This window comes from Chelonia mydas, chromosome 1 (assembly GCF_015237465.2).
Source record: "Chelonia mydas isolate rCheMyd1 chromosome 1, rCheMyd1.pri.v2, whole genome shotgun sequence".
NCBI classification, from domain to species: Eukaryota; Metazoa; Chordata; order Testudines; family Cheloniidae; genus Chelonia; species Chelonia mydas.
Window position 1 is genome coordinate 40,444,847 of NC_057849.1, and position 18,954 is coordinate 40,463,800.

At 41.4% G+C, this 18,954-nt stretch overlaps 1 protein-coding gene across 1 annotated transcript in view; it reads right to left on the reverse strand.

Annotated features, from left to right (window-relative positions):
• XPO4 (exportin 4) overlaps positions 1-18,954 on the reverse strand; it is a 129,998-nt gene that overhangs the window by 65,631 nt on the left and 45,413 nt on the right. The window contains 2 exon segments of the mRNA XM_007059121.4: positions 18,256-18,394; positions 18,679-18,820. Of these exon segments, the coding sequence (XP_007059183.2) occupies positions 18,256-18,394; positions 18,679-18,820 (281 nt within the window).

Sequence of the window (18,954 nt, forward strand, 5' to 3'; positions counted from 1 at the left end):
TGTCTACCCTATGGAGCCTCTGCTGGTTTAGCTATGTCAGCATAGCCCTAGTGTAGCCTAAGCCTACACATCCAGGAGTTTGTTGGTTTAGGAACACCACCTCCCTGAATGACGCTAGTTATGTCAACACAAGCCCTCTTTCATCAACATAGGCCCATCTACGCTGGGGTTTCTGTTGGCATAGCTATGTTGGTATGGGGTGTTTTGCTTTTTATTTCCAAGCTATGCCAACACAGCTTTTAAGTGTGTACCAAGTGTACTACTAGCAAAGGTTCATCTTCCTGTTGCCTCTATTTGTCTAAATGTATCCAGGTCACTTTGCAGTTTGCTTTGGCCCTCCTTTGTGTTTGTTACTTTCCCATGGTGGTGTCTGATCATGATTAAATTTATACCAGAGACAGAGAATTAGATATAGCTAGTCAAAAAAGCACCTCCAAAGTCCAAGTGCCTCCCCCACCTCTAAAAAAAGTCCAGAACTGGGATAGAATTAGCAGAAAGTATCACTGCACGAAGGTTGATAGATGATTCCCTACTGACAGAAGTAGATATTCAAGCCACAATAAAGTACCTTGCCTACTACAGTTCATGAAACACAGGAAGCTTGTAGGACTGCAGAAGACATATCAGTCATTATATTGAGGTAGCTCGCAAAGGCTCTAATCAGATTGGGCCCTGGTTGCCCTTTTCTCACTCACAAAATTTAAGATAAGAGTCAATACTTCAACAGTTTTTATAGATGAACTACTTAAAAGATGTGTTATCCTAAAATACAAGTCAAGGCCACACTCTTCTTTGCTGAAATATGCTGCAAAAAAAATTGCTTTTTGCAAAAAAAAAACCAAGTTTTACTCTTGATGCCAAAGTCCATTAATCATCTTTTTCATTAAATCATCTTCTCATTTTGCCCTATATTTTACCATGATTGATCAACACACACAAAAGGAAAGAAAACATCTCGTACTGGGGAGGTGAATTACATTTCACTAATGATCAACATATTACACAGGAAACATAACAGACACCTTGTATTGATTAAATGAAAATATTTTTGCTTAATAGATGTAGCCAACACAGTTACAACTTCAAAGTTACTGGCTTTACTCCTAGACTGTTTGGAGCCAAGGTGCCAAGGATGGACAGAGGGGCAGGAATTGTTAAAGGGTCATACATGCCGGCAAGTGTCCAGGGGTTAAATGGAAATATGCACACTACCTCTGAACACCCGAAAGATTAAAGTTGAGATACTATTTATGCAAGCTCATACAACAGCTGAAAGCAGTGCCATCCACCCACCAACTGCAACATCTTTGTTCAGAAATGCCTCTGATGTCAGTACCTTGACCCTACAGACAACTAGTTATCTTAGCCAGTACACATTAAATTAAAATTCTTACTTGCGAAATAAATCCCACCCAGATCAAGCAAACATGGTTGTTTCATGCATCTTTGTGGACAATTGCCTACAGTACATTAAAAATGCACTTTATGTCAGCTTACTGTAATTAATTGCTAAATTCAAATATTTCTATTTCAGTTCAAAGTAATTCTTTCAATTTCAATTCTACTTAACTATTCCTTTTTTACTATTGTTAAATTGTGACGGTTGTTTCTTTGCCAGTGTAAAACAAAAAATCAAAACCTTAAATTGCTAGAACATCAGTGTAGTCTCTCTACTTGTCAACCCTATACTATACAGTAATTCAGCTGTCTCCTAAATGATTCAGCAGTTTTAACAATCTCAAGGCTCTGTTTAGTTACTGTTGGGACTGTTGGGCTGTGTTTTGTTTTTTTTAATTCAGAATTGAATCAATATGACAATTAATCAAAGCAAGCACTTCCATTTTTAATCAAACATCAAAACTATGAGAACACCATATAAAAACTAGTTCTCTGAAAAAGTTAAAAATAAATTTTAAAGTTTGACTGAGCCACTGTTCTACTGTCAAGGATTTTTCATGCCTTTGCAAGATATATATTTTTAAAGAATAATTCAGAGTTGCCAGAGGATGCTATACATTTTTGTATGCTTTACTGATAATGCCTATTCCAGACTTCCATAAATACTTATAACATTTTTATTTATTACTTGAATTACCAAGCCATCAATATTTGTAGGCTCTAGGAAGCACTGATGCAAAGACAGCTTTAATGGTAATTACTTTAATTCCATATATGATAAGCATGCTATATTGTTTTTGTGATACAACAGCATACAAATTAAGTCATCTCTGCTTTATCATACAAAGATCTGATAACGCTCCCAACAGATTTACTACATAAAACAACCTAGGACAGCTGGAGCAATGATACAAGTTGGCACCATTTACAGAGCCAAAATGCAACAGTGTATAATGGGATTAAAGAAACAGGAAAGGGGGAGGGGGGGAGATTTGGTACATACTGCAGTAATAAACTTCCAGGATTACTCTAACTGATAGAATAGTTGTTTTCTTCTTCCATTTTTTTCAGTTTTACTTTGTGCATTTGACAGCAGTTTGTGCAGTGTGAAAGCAGTTTCATTGTTTTGTTTGTCAGTTGCATGCCTGATCTCATGCAGTAGCATGCTGTTTCCCCAAAGGACAGGCGGAGTCTCCAAGGGGTGAGAGATTGGTTTCCTTTTCCTGAAGGGGGGAAGGCAGCTTTCTAAAGTTTGGGAAACACTGCATTAGCATGATGATTCACTACTCTCCTGTACTGCTCTGGGACAGAGCTCATGCAAGGGCCTGTGTACCAGTAACAGCAACAGTAAGTCTGAAGCTGATATGGCAGCAGTCAAACATGAGGGGGTGGGGGAAAAGAGCAGCAGCTGACTGGTTGTCTTGAGCAGGTTTGGCATTACACTCAGACCCACCTCAAAAGTCCCTTTCTAAAAGCAGCATCAGCAGCAGCAACAAAGAGAAAAGATAATTATTTCAAAACAAAATTAATTTAAAAAATAAATGTCAGGATTTACCAATTAAGGGGGCTTTATCAGAAAAATATTTTAAGGTAGTTTTAGGATAGTCAGGTTTGTCCCTTTAAACGAACTAGTTTTTAAAAGATGTAACTTGAATAGATCCTATCACTATGGACTGCCATTCCTAGCCTTAGGGCTTGCCTATACATGTATCAGAGTAGCAGCGGTGTTGGTCTGCATTTGCAAAAAGAAAAGGAGTACTTGTGGCCACCTTAGAAATTTGTTAGTCTCTAAGGTGCCACAAGTACTCCTTTTCTTTTTGCCTATACATGTAGTTATTCAGGGAAAACTGTTCCTGAATAACTCCACACATGGACTCACTTTTTCCAGAGTAAAAGCAGCCTTGTTTCTGTTTAGCTTAACCCATACTAAACAGGAACAAGGTAGCCTTATTCCAAAATAAAAGTGTCCCGGAGCTATGTGGGAACAGCTATTCCCAAATAACTCCATGTGCACTGTAGATAAGCCTTTAGAAATAAAAAGGAATAGCACATCCTGGTGAGAAGCCCTCCTGTTGGTGTGGGTCTGCACTGAAGTGCTGCAGAGGTTGCAGCTGCACCACTGTAGACGTACCCTGAGGCAACATCTATACTTGGGAGCTAGGGAAATGATTCATAGTTTGCACAGACGTACCCAGGGCCGGTGCAACCACTAGGCAAACTAGGCAACTGCCTAGGGCGCCAAGTGTTTGGAGGTGGCCAAAAGTGTGCTCCGGGGAGGCAGTGGAGCGGAGGTGAGCTGGGGCAGGGGGGCGCGGGGAGGGCCGCCTGTAGCAAGTAACTGGGCAGGGCTGGCATGCAGGGGAACCGCTCCCCACCCCAGCTCACCTCTGCTCCGCCTCCTCCCCTGAGCATGCGCCACCGCTCCACTTCTCCCACCTCCCAGGCTTGCAGTGCCAATCAGCTGTTTGGCGCCGCAAGCCAGGGAAAGAGAGAAGCAGAGCACGGCGGCGTGCTCAGGGGAGGAGGCAGAGCAGAGGTGAGCTGGGGCGGGGAGCTGCCGCACAGCTCCCGGGGCAGAGGGATGGAGTGAGGGGCGGGAGGTGCCGCACGGCCCCCCGGGCCGAGCGGAGGGAGGGTGGGGAGCTGCCGCACGGCTCCTTAGGCCAAGGGAGGGAGGGGCACAAGGTGGAAGTTTCGCCTAGGCCGCGAAACATCCTTGCACCAGCCCTGGACGTACCCATGCCAGCGTGCTACAAACAGCAGCATAGCCATGGTAGCACAGAAGCAGCTCAGGCTAGCCTCTGCAAATATGTACATGCCTAGACCCCCTGGGTTGATATTTAGGTGGCTAAGCAGCCCATACTACTCCAGCTACAATGCTATTTTAAAAGGTGTGTTCCTAACCCAGGTTTCTTCTTAACCTGGGTTAGCCAACCTAGGTTAAGAACACATTTTTTTTCCCAGTGTGGACATACCCTAAAAATGCTGTTATTTTCCAAAACAAAGTAATGCTATAAGACTAAATATATTCATGCATGATATTATTACCATTTTCACATGGGGGGGGGGAATCAGTCCAACAATTTTAAAGGGAGCGACATATAGCCTCCTCTTTAGATCACTGAAAGAGGAACAATCACATTTATAAGACGCTTCAAAGGAATTCACTTGACATACAGAGACTTAATCACACAATCTTTTTGAAAGTTAAGTATTCCAAGCTTACAAGTGTCTTTTGTACAGGGGGATCTACAAAGCATATCTAGTCATGCACACTAGCTGCATTACTTCAAGGCTAAGAAAAACCTCATAAAAACTTGAAAAACAAAGATCAACCAGTAGAGCACACTGTGCTTGGTAAAAAAATAAATTGTACATCAGAGTTACAAGATGTTTTTAAAGTAACCACATTTTAGGTTTTTTGGTTTTTCACTTTTAGTATCATCACATACAGATAATCAGATTCAAGAATGCCACGTACTAATGGCTAGAAAACGTGAGTAATTCTGATCATCATATTAAAAGTCAAACCTCAATGTTCTAATTTCCCAGTAGTGTCATTAACTTCATACCAGTAAGAGTATACCTCATGAACCTAGCTTGTCTCACTCACCAGCAATTTCATTAGTTCTGTCACAAGAACATACTCAAACAATAACCACATCTGACAAAATAAAATACTTCAGAGCACGGATTGTCTCTTAGAATAGCCTGGCACTTACCCCAGTTAGCTTTATTACCAGTAATAAATTTTTGAAAGGTTGACATACATAAATCACTCTCAGCTGCTCGAAGAGAAGATCAATGAGACTTGTGATAAGAGATTAATTTAGCAATCAGACAACCCCAAAGCATGGCTTTAGACAATTAGATTTTTTTAAAATCTATACACAATACTAAAACAAAGCCACTATGTGAAAAATATGCACAATTTGAACCTTATTTTGCAAAAACAGCTTTCGTGGAGTAATCGTCATAATATATGCATACTCTATAAAATGTGACTCATTCCTTCCAAAGCAATATCACTTACAACCGAATGTTAAACCCATAATGAATGTTTGTGGGATTTCACACTTTCGTCTAGGGAGCTCACTGAGTAAGTGAACTGATTTATTTAAGGATAATTAGGTTACAAAATGTATGAAACGAAGAACTGTTCAATTATGGGCTAGGGAAATACAGGAGTTAGCACACAACTGTTTAAATCATAGAAGCTGACCCAGACAAAGCAGAATTAATTGCACAGTAAAACTGTTGTATCCCAGTCTTGAACTTCAGTGTGTGGACAGATTCATGTTGAGAGATGCTTGGTTCACGTTAGTCATATTAATCTCGCCGCAAATTCTAAATCATCAAACTAAAGAAGAAATCCCATTTGGGAAATCTCAATATCTTATTATATTTCCTTTTGTATTCTAGATAATTGAACTTCAATGAATTTAACAGCACAAGGGGCTTACTCCCTTCACAGTTAGAACATGAAACTAATCCTGTTATCTTAAATAATTTTCAGTTACTCTTATTAGTGATTTATAGGGCTGCAGTTTTCTTCCCCCTCCCACAATGGAATCTCTATTGTCAACGTAGCCAATGTTTCAGGGCCACAGGAAACATGAGATAAAAGTAATTCTTCAGAGATGTTAACTAGTATAGAAGCAGGTAGTTGATAGAGTAGAAAAGGGGCATTGGGGCAGAAATAGTTGTGTTGTTCCTAGCTAATAAACTTTCACGGGTATAAGTAAAAAGGTTTTTCTAGACCAAGTCTTTCAAAAGTGAGACTTCTTTTGCAAGATAGTTCTACAATGAGAAGGGACAATGTTCCCGCTTCCTCCCCAGCAGTCCTCGGACAAACTACTACATTTACTAACAGCATTTTCAGATCATCCATGCGTAACAGAACTGACTTTCTTCAACAGTTTCTGTCCAAAGCGCTCTGTTTACAGCTGGACCTTCTGATGTTCCACTAGTTATGCAAACAAAATGAAGCCCTACAGTTATATCACAGAAAAAAACAACAAAACAAAACCACACAGCTTGTCACTGGTATCAGATATTCATTTGAGGCCAACTGTTGTATACACTCAAATTCTAGTTTTGGCAGGTCACACTCATGGCACGAGTGCTTAATTTGTTAACTTCTCAAACCTGCTTCCTCATCTTCCCAGAGGACTTATACTATCCCCAACACATGCTGCAGCCGATATATCCATTCTATCTAATATACTACTTAACTGTTATACAACCATGCCTCCTAGTTTTTAATACCACACCTATCACTGTAGTTGATCTAAGCACTTAACATCTAACTGCAAATTCTGAATAGTGAGAACAAGAAACTCTTCAGTCACTATTATTTATCTGTCTTCAGAGAGCGATTCATTATTGTGTTGTCTGATGAACGATGAGTCACACATATCACTAAGTGGGTCTGAATGAAGATGAATGATTGCTTACCTAGAGACCTTTCATAGCTCCTGCTCAGATGGTTTAATTATAAGTCTGCTAAAACTAAATGAATTAAAGGCAAAGCACATTCATTTATTTAGACAATGCCTTCGCTTTAGCTGATTTTCACTCATTATCCTTGTGGAAAACTCAGGTCAAGTATCTGTATACTCATAATGAAAAATATGAAATTAAATTAACTGTGCACTATATTATATGATATCTTACCACACTGAATGGACCTTCAGTTTAATCAATAATCATACAAGCCTTGTAAATTTTTGTGATTATTCTATCCTCATCAACACTTACAAGAAATAAAAAAGCCCAGCTGGAGTTTCTCTTGAGGAGCTGGCACAGCTCAAACAATTTCATGCTCCGAGGGAAATGAAAATGGTACTACATGAATTACATTCTGCAGTCATCTAATTCAACTAGACCAGGAAGCCCAGGATGGAATAGTAAGAAATGTGGCATTCCGATGGTCTCATGGAACCAAAAACAGAACCAGATTGCTGCTATGTAACTTAAAAAGGCCACAGAAGAGTTCTTAAACTAAAGGCTGGGGAAAGTTGACAGGTGCAGAGGAGCACATGGTTTAGACAGACACATCCCTTGGGGAATAGATTTATTCAAGGGGATATTCTATATCCTAGTAAAGGGGAGAGGCTATAAGTTGACAAAGTACAGGTAGGAAATGAAGAGAAACAGTGAAACAATTACATCACATTAAGGCAGACAACTAAATATTGACAAATTTTGTAAGTGCTTATATACAAATGCAAGAAGTCTAAATGTGAAGGTGGGTGAACTTGAGGGCCTGGTATTAAGTGAGGATACAGATATAATAGGCATCACAGAAACTCAGTGAAATGATGATAAATCAACAGGACACAGCAATACCACGGTACAAAATATATAGGAATGACAGAGCAGGTCACACTGATGGGGAGTTGCACTATACGTGAAAGAAAGCATGGAGTCAAATTAAGTAAAAATCTTAAATGAATCAAAGAATACCACATAATCTGTATGGATAGAAATTCCATGCTTGACTAATAAGAGTACGGCAGCAGGAATATACTACCAACCACCTGACTAAGGTGGTCACAGTGATTGTGAAAAGCTCAGGGTGATTAGCCTACAAAAACAGAAAACCCAGTAATAATGAGGGACTTCAATTATCCCCATATGGATTGGGAACATGTGACGTCAGGATGGGATGCAGAGATAAAATTTTTAGACACTATCAATGACTGCTTCTCAGAGAAGCTAGTCATGGAACCCATAAGGGGAGAGACCCTTCTCGATTTAGTCCTAAGTGGTGCACAGGATATGGTCCAAGAGGTGAATATAGTGAATTGCTTGGTAAAAGCAACGATAACATAATTAAACTTAACATCCTTCTAAAGGTAGAAAATACCAAAGAAACCCACCACAGTAATATTTAACTTCAAAAAGGAAAACTACACAAAAATGAGGAGGCTAGTTATGTGGAAATTAAAAGGAACAGTCACAAGAGCGAAATGCCTGCAAATGTATGGAAACTTCTTAAAAAACACCATAATTAAGGCTCAAATTATGTAAACCTCAAATAAAAAATAACAGGAAGAAAACCAAAAAAAATGCCACCATGGCTAATCAGAGTAAAACAGGTGGTTAAAAACAAAAAGACATCTTTTAAAAATTAGAAGTCAGATTCTACTGAGGAAAATAGAAAGGAGCCTAAAACTTTGGCACGTCAAGAGTAAAAGTATAATTAAGCAGGCCAAAAACATTTTTTTTTTTTTTTAAAAGAGCAAGTAGCAAATGACAAACGAACAGCAATTTTTTGAAAGGAAGTCAGAAGCAGGAAGACTGCTAAACAATCAGTGGGTCACTGTACGACTGAGGTGCTAAAGGAGCACTCAAAGAAGAGAAGGCCGCTTCAGAGAAGCTAAATGAATTCTTTGCATCCATCTTCACTGTAGAGGATGTGAGGGAGATTCCCACACCTGAGCCATTCTTTTTAGGTGACAAATCTGAGGAACTGTCCCAGACTGAGGTGTCAATAGAGGTAGTTTTGGAAGAAACTGATTAATTTATCAGTAATGAGTCACCAGGACTAAACGGTATTCACCCAAGTGTTCTGAAGGAACTCAAATATGAGATTGCAGAACTACTAAACAGGGTATGTAACTTATCACTTAAATCAGCCTCTGCACCAAGTGTCTGAGAGATAACTAATGTAATGCTGATTTTTAAAAGGCTCCAGAGGCAATCCTGGCAATTACAGGATAGTTAGCCTAACTTCACTACCAGGCAAATTAGCTGAAACTATAGTAAAGAACAGAATTATTAGACGCATAAGTGAACACAATTTGTGTTGGGGAAGAGTCAACACAACTTTTGTAAAGGGAAATCGTGCCTTACCAATCTATTACAATTCTTTGAGGCAATTAACAAACACGTGGACAAAGGTGATACAATTGATACAGTACTTGGACTTTCAGAAAGCCTTTGATAAAATCCCTCACCAAAGGCTCTTAAGCAAAGTAAGCAGTCATGGGATAAGAGGGAAGGTCCTCTCATGGATCAGTAACTGGTTAAAAGATAGGAAACAAAGTCTAGGAATAAATGGTCAGTTTTCACAGTGGAGAGATGTAGATAGCGGTGTCTCCCAGGGACCTGTACTGGGACCAGTCCTATTCAACACATTCATAAATGATCTGGAAAAAGGGGTAAACAGTGAGGGACAAACCTGCAGCTGATACAAAATAATTCAAGATAGTTAAGTCCAAAGCTGACTGAAGAGTTACATGTTAGGGGGCTTATTCCTTCACCCACTTACTTCCCTGGTCCTTCTCGCATGAACAAAGAGCAACAATACCCGAAGTCCAAAGGTGCAAACAATTTGATGTTTATTGGGGTGAACTTCCAGCAAGCATGATTCCAGTTTCCTTCCTTAGTATCTTCCTTCCCAGCTCTGACACCACAGAGCCTTACACCTGTGTCCCTGTTCCCATTCCTGCCCTTAGCAAAACATGATTCCAATTTCCTTACTCCCATTCCCTGTTCCCATTCCCCTTTAGCAAAACATGTTCCAATTTCTTACCCCATTCTCTGTTCCCATCTCCCCCACCCACACGCCCACCCCCTCACTTCCTGACTGACTGCAGACTATATAGTAAAACTTGAGTTCTGCTTTGCTATACCTTAACCAATCATGTTCCTGAAATTTAACTAACCAATCCTAACATATTGTAACATGATTATGTACCCAATTATATCCCACCACCTTAATTAGTTTACACCCAGCAAAATTAATTATACAGCAGACAGAAACAATCACAGAACCAGACAGAGATTATACAGACAAACAATAGCAAAGTGGGAACTATAATGACAAAACAATACAGAAGTGAGGATTTCACATCCCAGCTATTGATAAGTGAGTTCTTGCCAGACAGGATGCTATCAAACTAAGTTTCCTTTTACATTTTCTAGGCACCTCCCTTTCTCTGGAGGTGATAGGCACTATCAGGACAGGATTGTATTCCTAACAGCCCAATAGCACCTTATTTCAATGTGACCAGTTTGGAATGTGAGGATATGACCGTTTGCTTCCCAGCTTATGGCTGCCTCTGTTGCTTAGCCAAAGACCTTAGCCTAAGAACAGGGCCTCAGACTGTTACAGTAAGAGAAGGCCCTTACACTGGCAGACAGTGATTTTGATTCTCTTTTGTACCTCTATAACTAGCCAAGTGATAATAATACACCTAAATTCTTAGAGTATAGGCCTTTACAGACAGGCCTGAATATCTATATCCTAACATTACAAAGGGATCTCACAAAACTGGGTGACTGGGCAACAAAATGGCAGATGAAATTCAGTATTGATAAATGCAAAGTCATGAACACTGGAAAACATAATCCCAACTATACCACTTTAGATAGATCTTGGAATCATTCTCTGAAAACATTTGCTCAATGTGCAATGGCAGCCAAAAAAAGATAATGTTCAGAACCACTAATAAAGGGATAGATAATAAGGCAGAAAATATCATGCCACTATATAAACCAATGCCCACACCTTAAGTACTGAGTGCAAGTGTGGTCGCCCCATCTCAAAAACATATTAGAACTGGAAAAAGTACAGAAAAAGGTAACAAAAATTATTAGGACTATCACCCAGCTTCCATATGAGTGATTCAAAAGACAGACTGCTCAGCTTGGAAAAGAGATGACAGGGGGCCCCATGCTTGGCCTTTCTCCTATCCCCACCTATGCTGCAAGCAACAAGGACAGTAAGAAGACTAACCGAGGGGACTGGCCCAGATTTCAAGGGTGAAATCTGTGTACTATGGACTGCAATATCCAGTGGAGTGAAAAAAAATGCTTAATTTAGATGTTGCCCAGTCTAATAGGGTTGAGAGTTTAGACTGTGTTGTTATATTTTCTTTTCTTTTGGTAACTAACTCTGACTTTCTGCCTATCAGTTAATATCACTTAAAATCTATCTTTTGTAGTCAATAAACTTTTTTTACTGTTTATCTTTACCAATAAGTTTATATGAAGCGTGTGGCAAATCTGCTCAGGTTTTGCAAAGGCTGGTGTATATCCAGTGATGAGCTGCCAAAATCTTAACAACGGGTTCCCTCCTCAGCCCACGAGGGGGTCATTGCCAACCCCCCACCCCCCGGACTCCTGCCCCATCCAACCCCCCCGCGTTCCTTGACGCCCCCCCCCCCCAGAACCCCTGCCCCATCCACCCCCTCCCCTGTCTGCCCCCAGAACCGGGCAGGAGGGTCTTGTGGGCCACCGTAGTGGGTGCCTACCCCTAAGAGCCAGAGGGCCTGCCGGGGGCGAGGTGGGGACTCCCGGTGGTGCTTACCCAGGGCAGCTCCCAGGAAGCATCCGGCAGGTCCCTCTGGCTCCTAGGGGCGGGGGAGCGTAGCTAGGGGAGGAGCGGGGGAGCGGCTACTCCCCCACTGATTGCATCAAAAGTGGCGCCTTAGGCACTGACTCCCTGGGTGCTCCGTGGCTGGAGCACCCACGGGGAAAATTTGGTGGGTGAAGAGCACCCACCAGCAGCTCCCCGCCCCGCGCCTGGCCCCAGCTCACCTCTGCTCCGCCTCCGCCTCCTCCCCTGAACGCGCCGCCCCGCTCTGCTTCTCCGCCCCCCCACCGGCTTCCCGCGAATCAGCTGTTCGGCGGGAAGCCGGGGAGGGCTGAGAAGCAGGCCGCGGCTTCCCGCTCAGGCCGAGGGTGGCGGAGGTGAGCTGGGGTGAGGAGTGGTTCCCCTGCGCCCCTGCCCCGCCCCGGGTTACCTGCTGCGGCGCGGGCGGTCCTCCTCACGCCCTAGCTCACCTCTGCCTCCCTAGGCCTGAGCAGGAAGCCGCCGCTTGCTTCTCAGCCTGCCCCAGCTTCCCACCGAACAGCTGATTCGCGGGAAGCCTGGCGGGGTGGAGAAGCGGAGCGGGGCAGCGATTTCAGGGGAGGAGGCGGAGTGGAGGTGAGCTGGCACGGGGAGGGGGGAGGAGGAGGAGGGCAGAGAAGCGGGGGGGCGGGGCTCGTTCAGGGGAGGAGGTGAGTTGGGGGTGGGGCAGGGAGCTGCCGGTGGGTGCTCTGCACCCACCAAATTTTCCCCTTGGGTGCTCCAGGGCTGGAGCACCCATAGAGTCGACGCCTAAGGCGCCACTTTTGGCTGGTTAAATTTAGAAGCCTTTTAGAACCGGCTGTCCCTCGTGGAACAACCGGTTCTAAAAGGGCTTCTAAATTTAACAACCAGTTCTAGCGAACCGGTATATCCACTTTCCATTGATGAAGTGGTGAACCAATCAATAAATCTGCATTGCTCATCTTGAGCAGTGTAAGACAGTATATTCCTGAGGTACAGTGTTGGGAACTGGGGGGATTTGGCTTTGCCCTTCTCTGTATGATTCATGAGTGACTCTGGGAGCATACATGCAATCTAGCTGGATGGAGGGCTCCACATGTGATTGTACTGAGTGATAACAGCACCTGGAGGGGTTTGCTGCTGGTCACTAGCAAGGCATTGTGAGAGACAGCCCAGAAAGGAGAGAGTTCAGGGGGCACAGCGGTCCCACAGTCCCAGGCTACACCCTGGGGATCCCGTCACACATACCTAAACTGAATTAATTCTAACCAATAAATGGTGACAAACTGTTTAAAATGACACAATTAAACTATAGCAAAAACAAAAGATCAATTCCAGTTTACTAAATTCATACAGTACAGACTTAGTGGAGACCTAGTGCACAAGATCAAGTTCAGTTGATTAAAACCTAATTTTAGAAGTTTATTACATTTTAAAAGGTAATCCTGAAAGATACTGAGCTAATTCTGCCTTGCTTGCAGCCCCAAAGACAGGGCTGGAAAGCAGGAGGAGACAGGCAGGATGAGAGGCTGTTCACTCTGTGGGTTTCTTGCACACATCATGGGGGAAAGCCCTCTTTTTGGCCCCTCCAAGCCCCTTGCTCTTCTCAATTCCTTTCACTCTGGCAGCTGTTAAGGTGCGTAGAAGTGGAGCCCTGCTTCTGCAGACTGTAGGACGGGGTAGTCAGGCGGATCATGGGCCAAATCCAGACCACCAGATGCTTTTGCATGGACCCCAAAATCTTTGTATTTACTTTTTTTTTTTTTAATTTTCTCTGGAGTCTGGACCTTGACCAAGAAATCTGAACCTGGACAAAAAATAATTGACTATACCTTCCCTAACATCTAGAAATCAGTGGTGAAAACACATATTACACATGCTAAAATTAGCCAAGTGCTCTGAGGCTTCTACCAGAAACTCTGTCCCTCAGAAATGCAGGCTACAGAGCAAGAAATGTTGAAGTTACTGGTAGGGGTGCTTTTTCTTGACTGCCAGAGAGAAGACCTGAAAGAAAAAATGCAGGCACACCAAAACCCCTTCTTGCCTCACACTGGATTGCTACAAAGCTACTTTGGGAACAAATAGCCAACCTACTACCCACAAGGCTCTCCCTATCAAGCCCAGGATTCTTCTAGGAGGAAAGGAGAACTTGTGGCACCTTAGAGACTAACAAATTTATTTGAGCATAAGCTTTCGTGAGCTACAGCTCACTTCATCGGATGCATTCAGTGGAAAATACAGTGGGGAGATTTATATACACAGAGAACATGAAACAATGGGTGTTACCATACACACTGTAAGGAGAGTGATCACTTAAGATGAGCTAATACCAGCAGGAGAGCGGGGGTGGGGGCAAGGGAGAAAACCTTTTGTAGTGATAATCGAGGTGGGCCATTTCCAGCAGTTGACAAGAGCGTCTGAGGAACGGGGGGGGGGGGGAATAAACATGGGGAAATACCTTTACTTTGTGTAATGACCCATCCACTCCCAAGGTCCAGATGTCACAGAAGCAACAACTCAGCACTCCAGGTCCTAATCTTGGCCCACACTATATCACCTTCCCTACCACCAACAATTCATAACATCTAGTCCCACTGATGGAATTTCTATAACGAGTGATAACACTCGTCTCAAACATCTTACTGTCTCCCTAACTTGAATGCTCTTTTCCACTGCCCAGACTCACTCACACCTGCCCACAATTCAGTTTACCAATCTCATATTCTTCTGTCCTTCATCCTCTCGTCCCTCTTTCCTATCCATACACTTGACATTCCCGTACACTCCCATCCAACCTCTCTCTATCCTCTTGCTCTGTTCCTTCTCCTCATCACTGTCTCATTTCTCACAGTCTTGCACATGCCCCTCCCTGCCACAACCTTTACTTCAATGCTCCTCTTCAAGCTCCATCCTCAGAATAACCCCATTTCTATCAATAATTTTAATTAATATGTACAAAAGTTAAATATATGGAACCTTTGAGAAGTGTGCAGACCTAATGTATTCTTCATGGTCAACCACATATTCTTAATGTTCATCTTTTGTCATCATCCTGGCTGCACACCGGATTCTGCAAGCAAGCTCAAGAACAACATTCACATAAGTAGTCCCCACTGATTTTAAAGAGTACTGATACAAAAAAGGTAGCCATGGAAGGCTCAGGAGGGGTCTGGTGGGAAAGATAGAGCACACTCACTGTCCTCACAGCCCAAGGAGGGAAAAATGGTCAGGTAGCTTTGAGTCCAGCTACAGGAAGGAAGACAGACAGAAAGAAAGAACTGGGAAGATACCAATTTGCTTCCCCAGAAGGACCAGATTGCTTACAAGTGACTTTATAAGTAAAATACTGTTCCACTAGCTGGAGCAAGCTTCTTTTATTTATTTATTTTCCATTATATTCCTTGTTCTGGGCCAGACTGAAGAATGACATGCACAGAGATGCCTTTACCTTTTAGTGGCAATATTTGATTTCTTTTTATCTTTATTTTTCCTATTCCATTCCTGCTACCCAAGAGATATGGCCCCATCCTACACTAGTACAAAGCTGTTTTCAGATGTATACAGAGCAATGTTTAAACACTTATAAATAAAGCTGAGTTGTTGCTGACCCCTGACTGTGCTCCTGTAGTTGCTGAGCTGAGCCAGAGACTGGAGGACACAGAAGGGTAGGTACTTGACCAGAGAGAAATGTTCTGGAGCAGGAGTCTGGGAGGGACACAGAGGTGGGGGAGAGGGAGGAGGACTAGATAGAGGAGACAGTTAGGGGCCATCGAGGGGTGAGAGCCATGCTCCCCAGTCTCAGAATTTGGGAGGCTTTGGATGAGAGTATGTAGAGGAGCCTGGGGAGGCATGAAAGGTGTGAAATGAAGTGAAAGGGACTAGTGAGGCAGAGACCTTCTCTCCCCCATACCCTATATCCCAGCCAGATATATCTTCCTCCCCACCCAAAGGAAGCCCACTTTAATGGGTCTCATAAGTTCTGTTGGAGCATGGCTTCCCTTGTAGTCTTTGTTAACTCGTTTTAAACAGAACAACAAAGATTCCATACTTTAAAAAAAGTTACAGTTAATGGTTCCAGCCAGTTCCTCACTGCCATACAATCCTTCAGTCTTATTAAATTTTATAATACAGTAGCTCCTTGAGGGCCCAGTCAGGAACAGGCTCTGTTGTGCTGGGTGTTGTACAACCACAAGCCAACGAGATTCCTGACCAACTCAATATCACACATCAAACATTAACTTCGTCTTCTTGACTTGTTCTGTAATGGAAATACACTGCTGGGTGCGTACTGTTGAATTTATGTATTGTTTATTAACATGCAGTAAAGATTTCAAAAGAAATCAAGTTTCAGGGCTCATTAAGCTATGTAGTTCAAGAAGTCCTCTCAGTGTAGTGTGTTGGCAGAGTAGTAGATATTTTTATTACTAGAACCGGAATCGATGATCTATTTCATGTTATGAAGCTTATTCATTGCATGGTGCAGTAGGTTTACACATGTATTTAGGCCTTGCAAGTTTGTATCATAAAATAAATATATTTAAATACCAACAAATGTTAGTTTTGGTAGCAAATAGTGTAGCATATGTTACAGTGGATTGGAAATGGAAATCTCTTGAGTAGAAAGTGACATTTTATATCAAAGAGGATTTTATAACCTAAGTTTATAATCACCCCCTTCCGTAAGCTTGTGTGCGTGTAGCTCCAAAGAACTTGTGCAGAGGGGGTAATATGTTTGTGGGTATGGGAGAGGAGGAAGAGAAACAGATGGTGAAGTCTGGTCAGTTTATAGTGGAAGTAGGTGGAAATTGAGGAAAGAGGTGCTGGAAAACCAGGGCGTTACTACAAGGTAGAAATAAGGTTGTGATACATTGTCAATAGTGTATGGTGACCCTATGGATGGGGAAGCAGAGGTATTTACTGTTGGTAGCCTTAACTTATTTCCTTACTTTTTAGGTTTTGTACTAGGTATATTATATAGAGAGCAAACTTAAATGACATACAATCTAGTGTCTGTGTATTGTATTTGAGTGCAAGAGATAGTCCAGTGACTATTCCTCTGATATGCAGCTTTCTACTTGTCCCACTCCTGTATCATTAGTTAAAATCAACTAACTTCCCATACATATACACATGAGTGTATAGAAAACGTTTTGAAACCTCAAGTATCTTTTTCAGGGGGGAAACTACATTTTGAATGTTTCTTTTTTTAAAAAGATTAATATGTATAGTTCTCCTTCCACACAATTATCAATCTCCACACAACTGCCTATTATAGGCGAATATGTGTTTTAAGCAGCTAATTAATGGGGTGAGGATGTTGTTTTTTGTTCAGACATTAGAATACTGTGCTGCCAAACAGGAAATCTGAGTTTAAAAGCAATCTTAGAACTTCCATTTCTCTGAGTTAGGGAAATCTATTAAATGTGCTACAAACATGGCACACTTTTTAGGATCATGACAGGAGCTACATTACTCTGACTGCACTTCTTTAATGTGATTTTCAGTGGTGCTGAGCATTTCCAGCTCCCATCTACCTCAAATGGAGTCCTAAGTGCTCAGCAATTCTAAAAGTCAAGCCCCTTTTTATGGGATGTGGGTAGTTTTAGTTGAAAAATATATATATATATTTGCATAATCGTACATCTATATTTGGGAGGCAAATAATCAAGTTTCTTTAATTTGTAGTTAAGTTAGTTTAGTTTTTAGATATATTTAGATATCAAGTTTATCACTAACGCCTCCATTACGAAAGACTCTAATCTTATCTCCTGGCATAGTAAATGGAATTTAACTAAATGCAAAGATAGACATTGACACCTTGTTTCCACTTTGAACACAATAAGGAAGGGAACACTTACCACGGTCTGATTCTAAATCTAGAGTGAACAAGTTTTGTATTTCCATTCCAGTTTTTACTTCCTCGCAACCCTTTCTCCCCACCTGGCCCAACTCCCAGAGAATGAAGGTCTATGGCTTTTGCTCAGTAGACAATTCCAACAGCTGAACCAAAACAGGGTGCAGCAATGGACAGTTGTAAGCGGAACAGAGTCCTACAGAACCACTGCCAGCTAATGGAAAATCCTTTTTTTTATATCAAGTGTCGTGGCTCTTGAAACAACTCAGAATGGAAACAAGTACAGTGGTTTAATTCTAGCTTTTAGTAAAAATTACCCCATACTATATGAGTGAGAGACTAATGGGATCAAACACGCTAGTATTAAAATACAAGTTCAAAGTGCTCATTAACATTTGTCTCTAGAATGCTAAATGAAAATCTACACTTTTCCATAGGACACAGATATTTATCATAGTGTAATAGGGTAAAGCATTGTAAAAACAACATTCATTACAGATTGCCTCAAAACCCATTTCTCACAAAAAAAATCCCAGATTTAGATATTCAAGCAGCCATTTACTATTTTGTTTGATTATGCTTCCTAATTTCATATTCTGGATATGAAAATAATCCAGCAAACTAGTATACTTAATATACAATGTATAATGATATTATATTTTAAACAAGAACTTACCACAGTGGGGTTACCACTGCTTATCAACTGGCTGACTTCATGGAAAATGCTCTTGCAGTCAATTGATTTGTCTAATGATCCTCGTTTCACTATTACTGCTACTGCTAATAGAATCTGCTCCCGAACATACTTTTGAAGGCTGTAAACATAATACAAATATTAAGTTCTTGCCATTAAGTTGAACAGCACAAGGCTTCTGTAAAACAGAATTTTAAATCTGGGTTATTTTTTCAAGAACACAATGAAAGCTTAAATGAAAACTGAATTCTACAGATGTCAAACAGCCATCCATTCAGGAATTAGAAGTGTCACTATTATTTAAATGTTTCTACTTGTTAGCTTAGGAAGATTAAACAAAGGTAAATCATGGTTTATGTAGGAATTTATGCAAATATTTTTGGAAGTACTTCCATCCATACTTACTTAGGCCTTTGTAAGACATAGGTTAAAAGGAATGTTCGCAGTGACTCGATGCTACTTTTTTCCAAGAGAATCCATTCTCGCACAACTGCTTCCATTATTGCTGTGGCAGCTTGAAAAAGGACATAGTCCACTTTACTAGTTTCTGTTAAGACCAAAGACATTATTCAATTACCACCTGACGTTTTCACTGCCCGTGCTGGTGAAAATGAAAAAATATTTTTCATTCAAAAAAATATATATAGTCAGCTGTAGTTTTGTTAACTGATTTTGCTATTT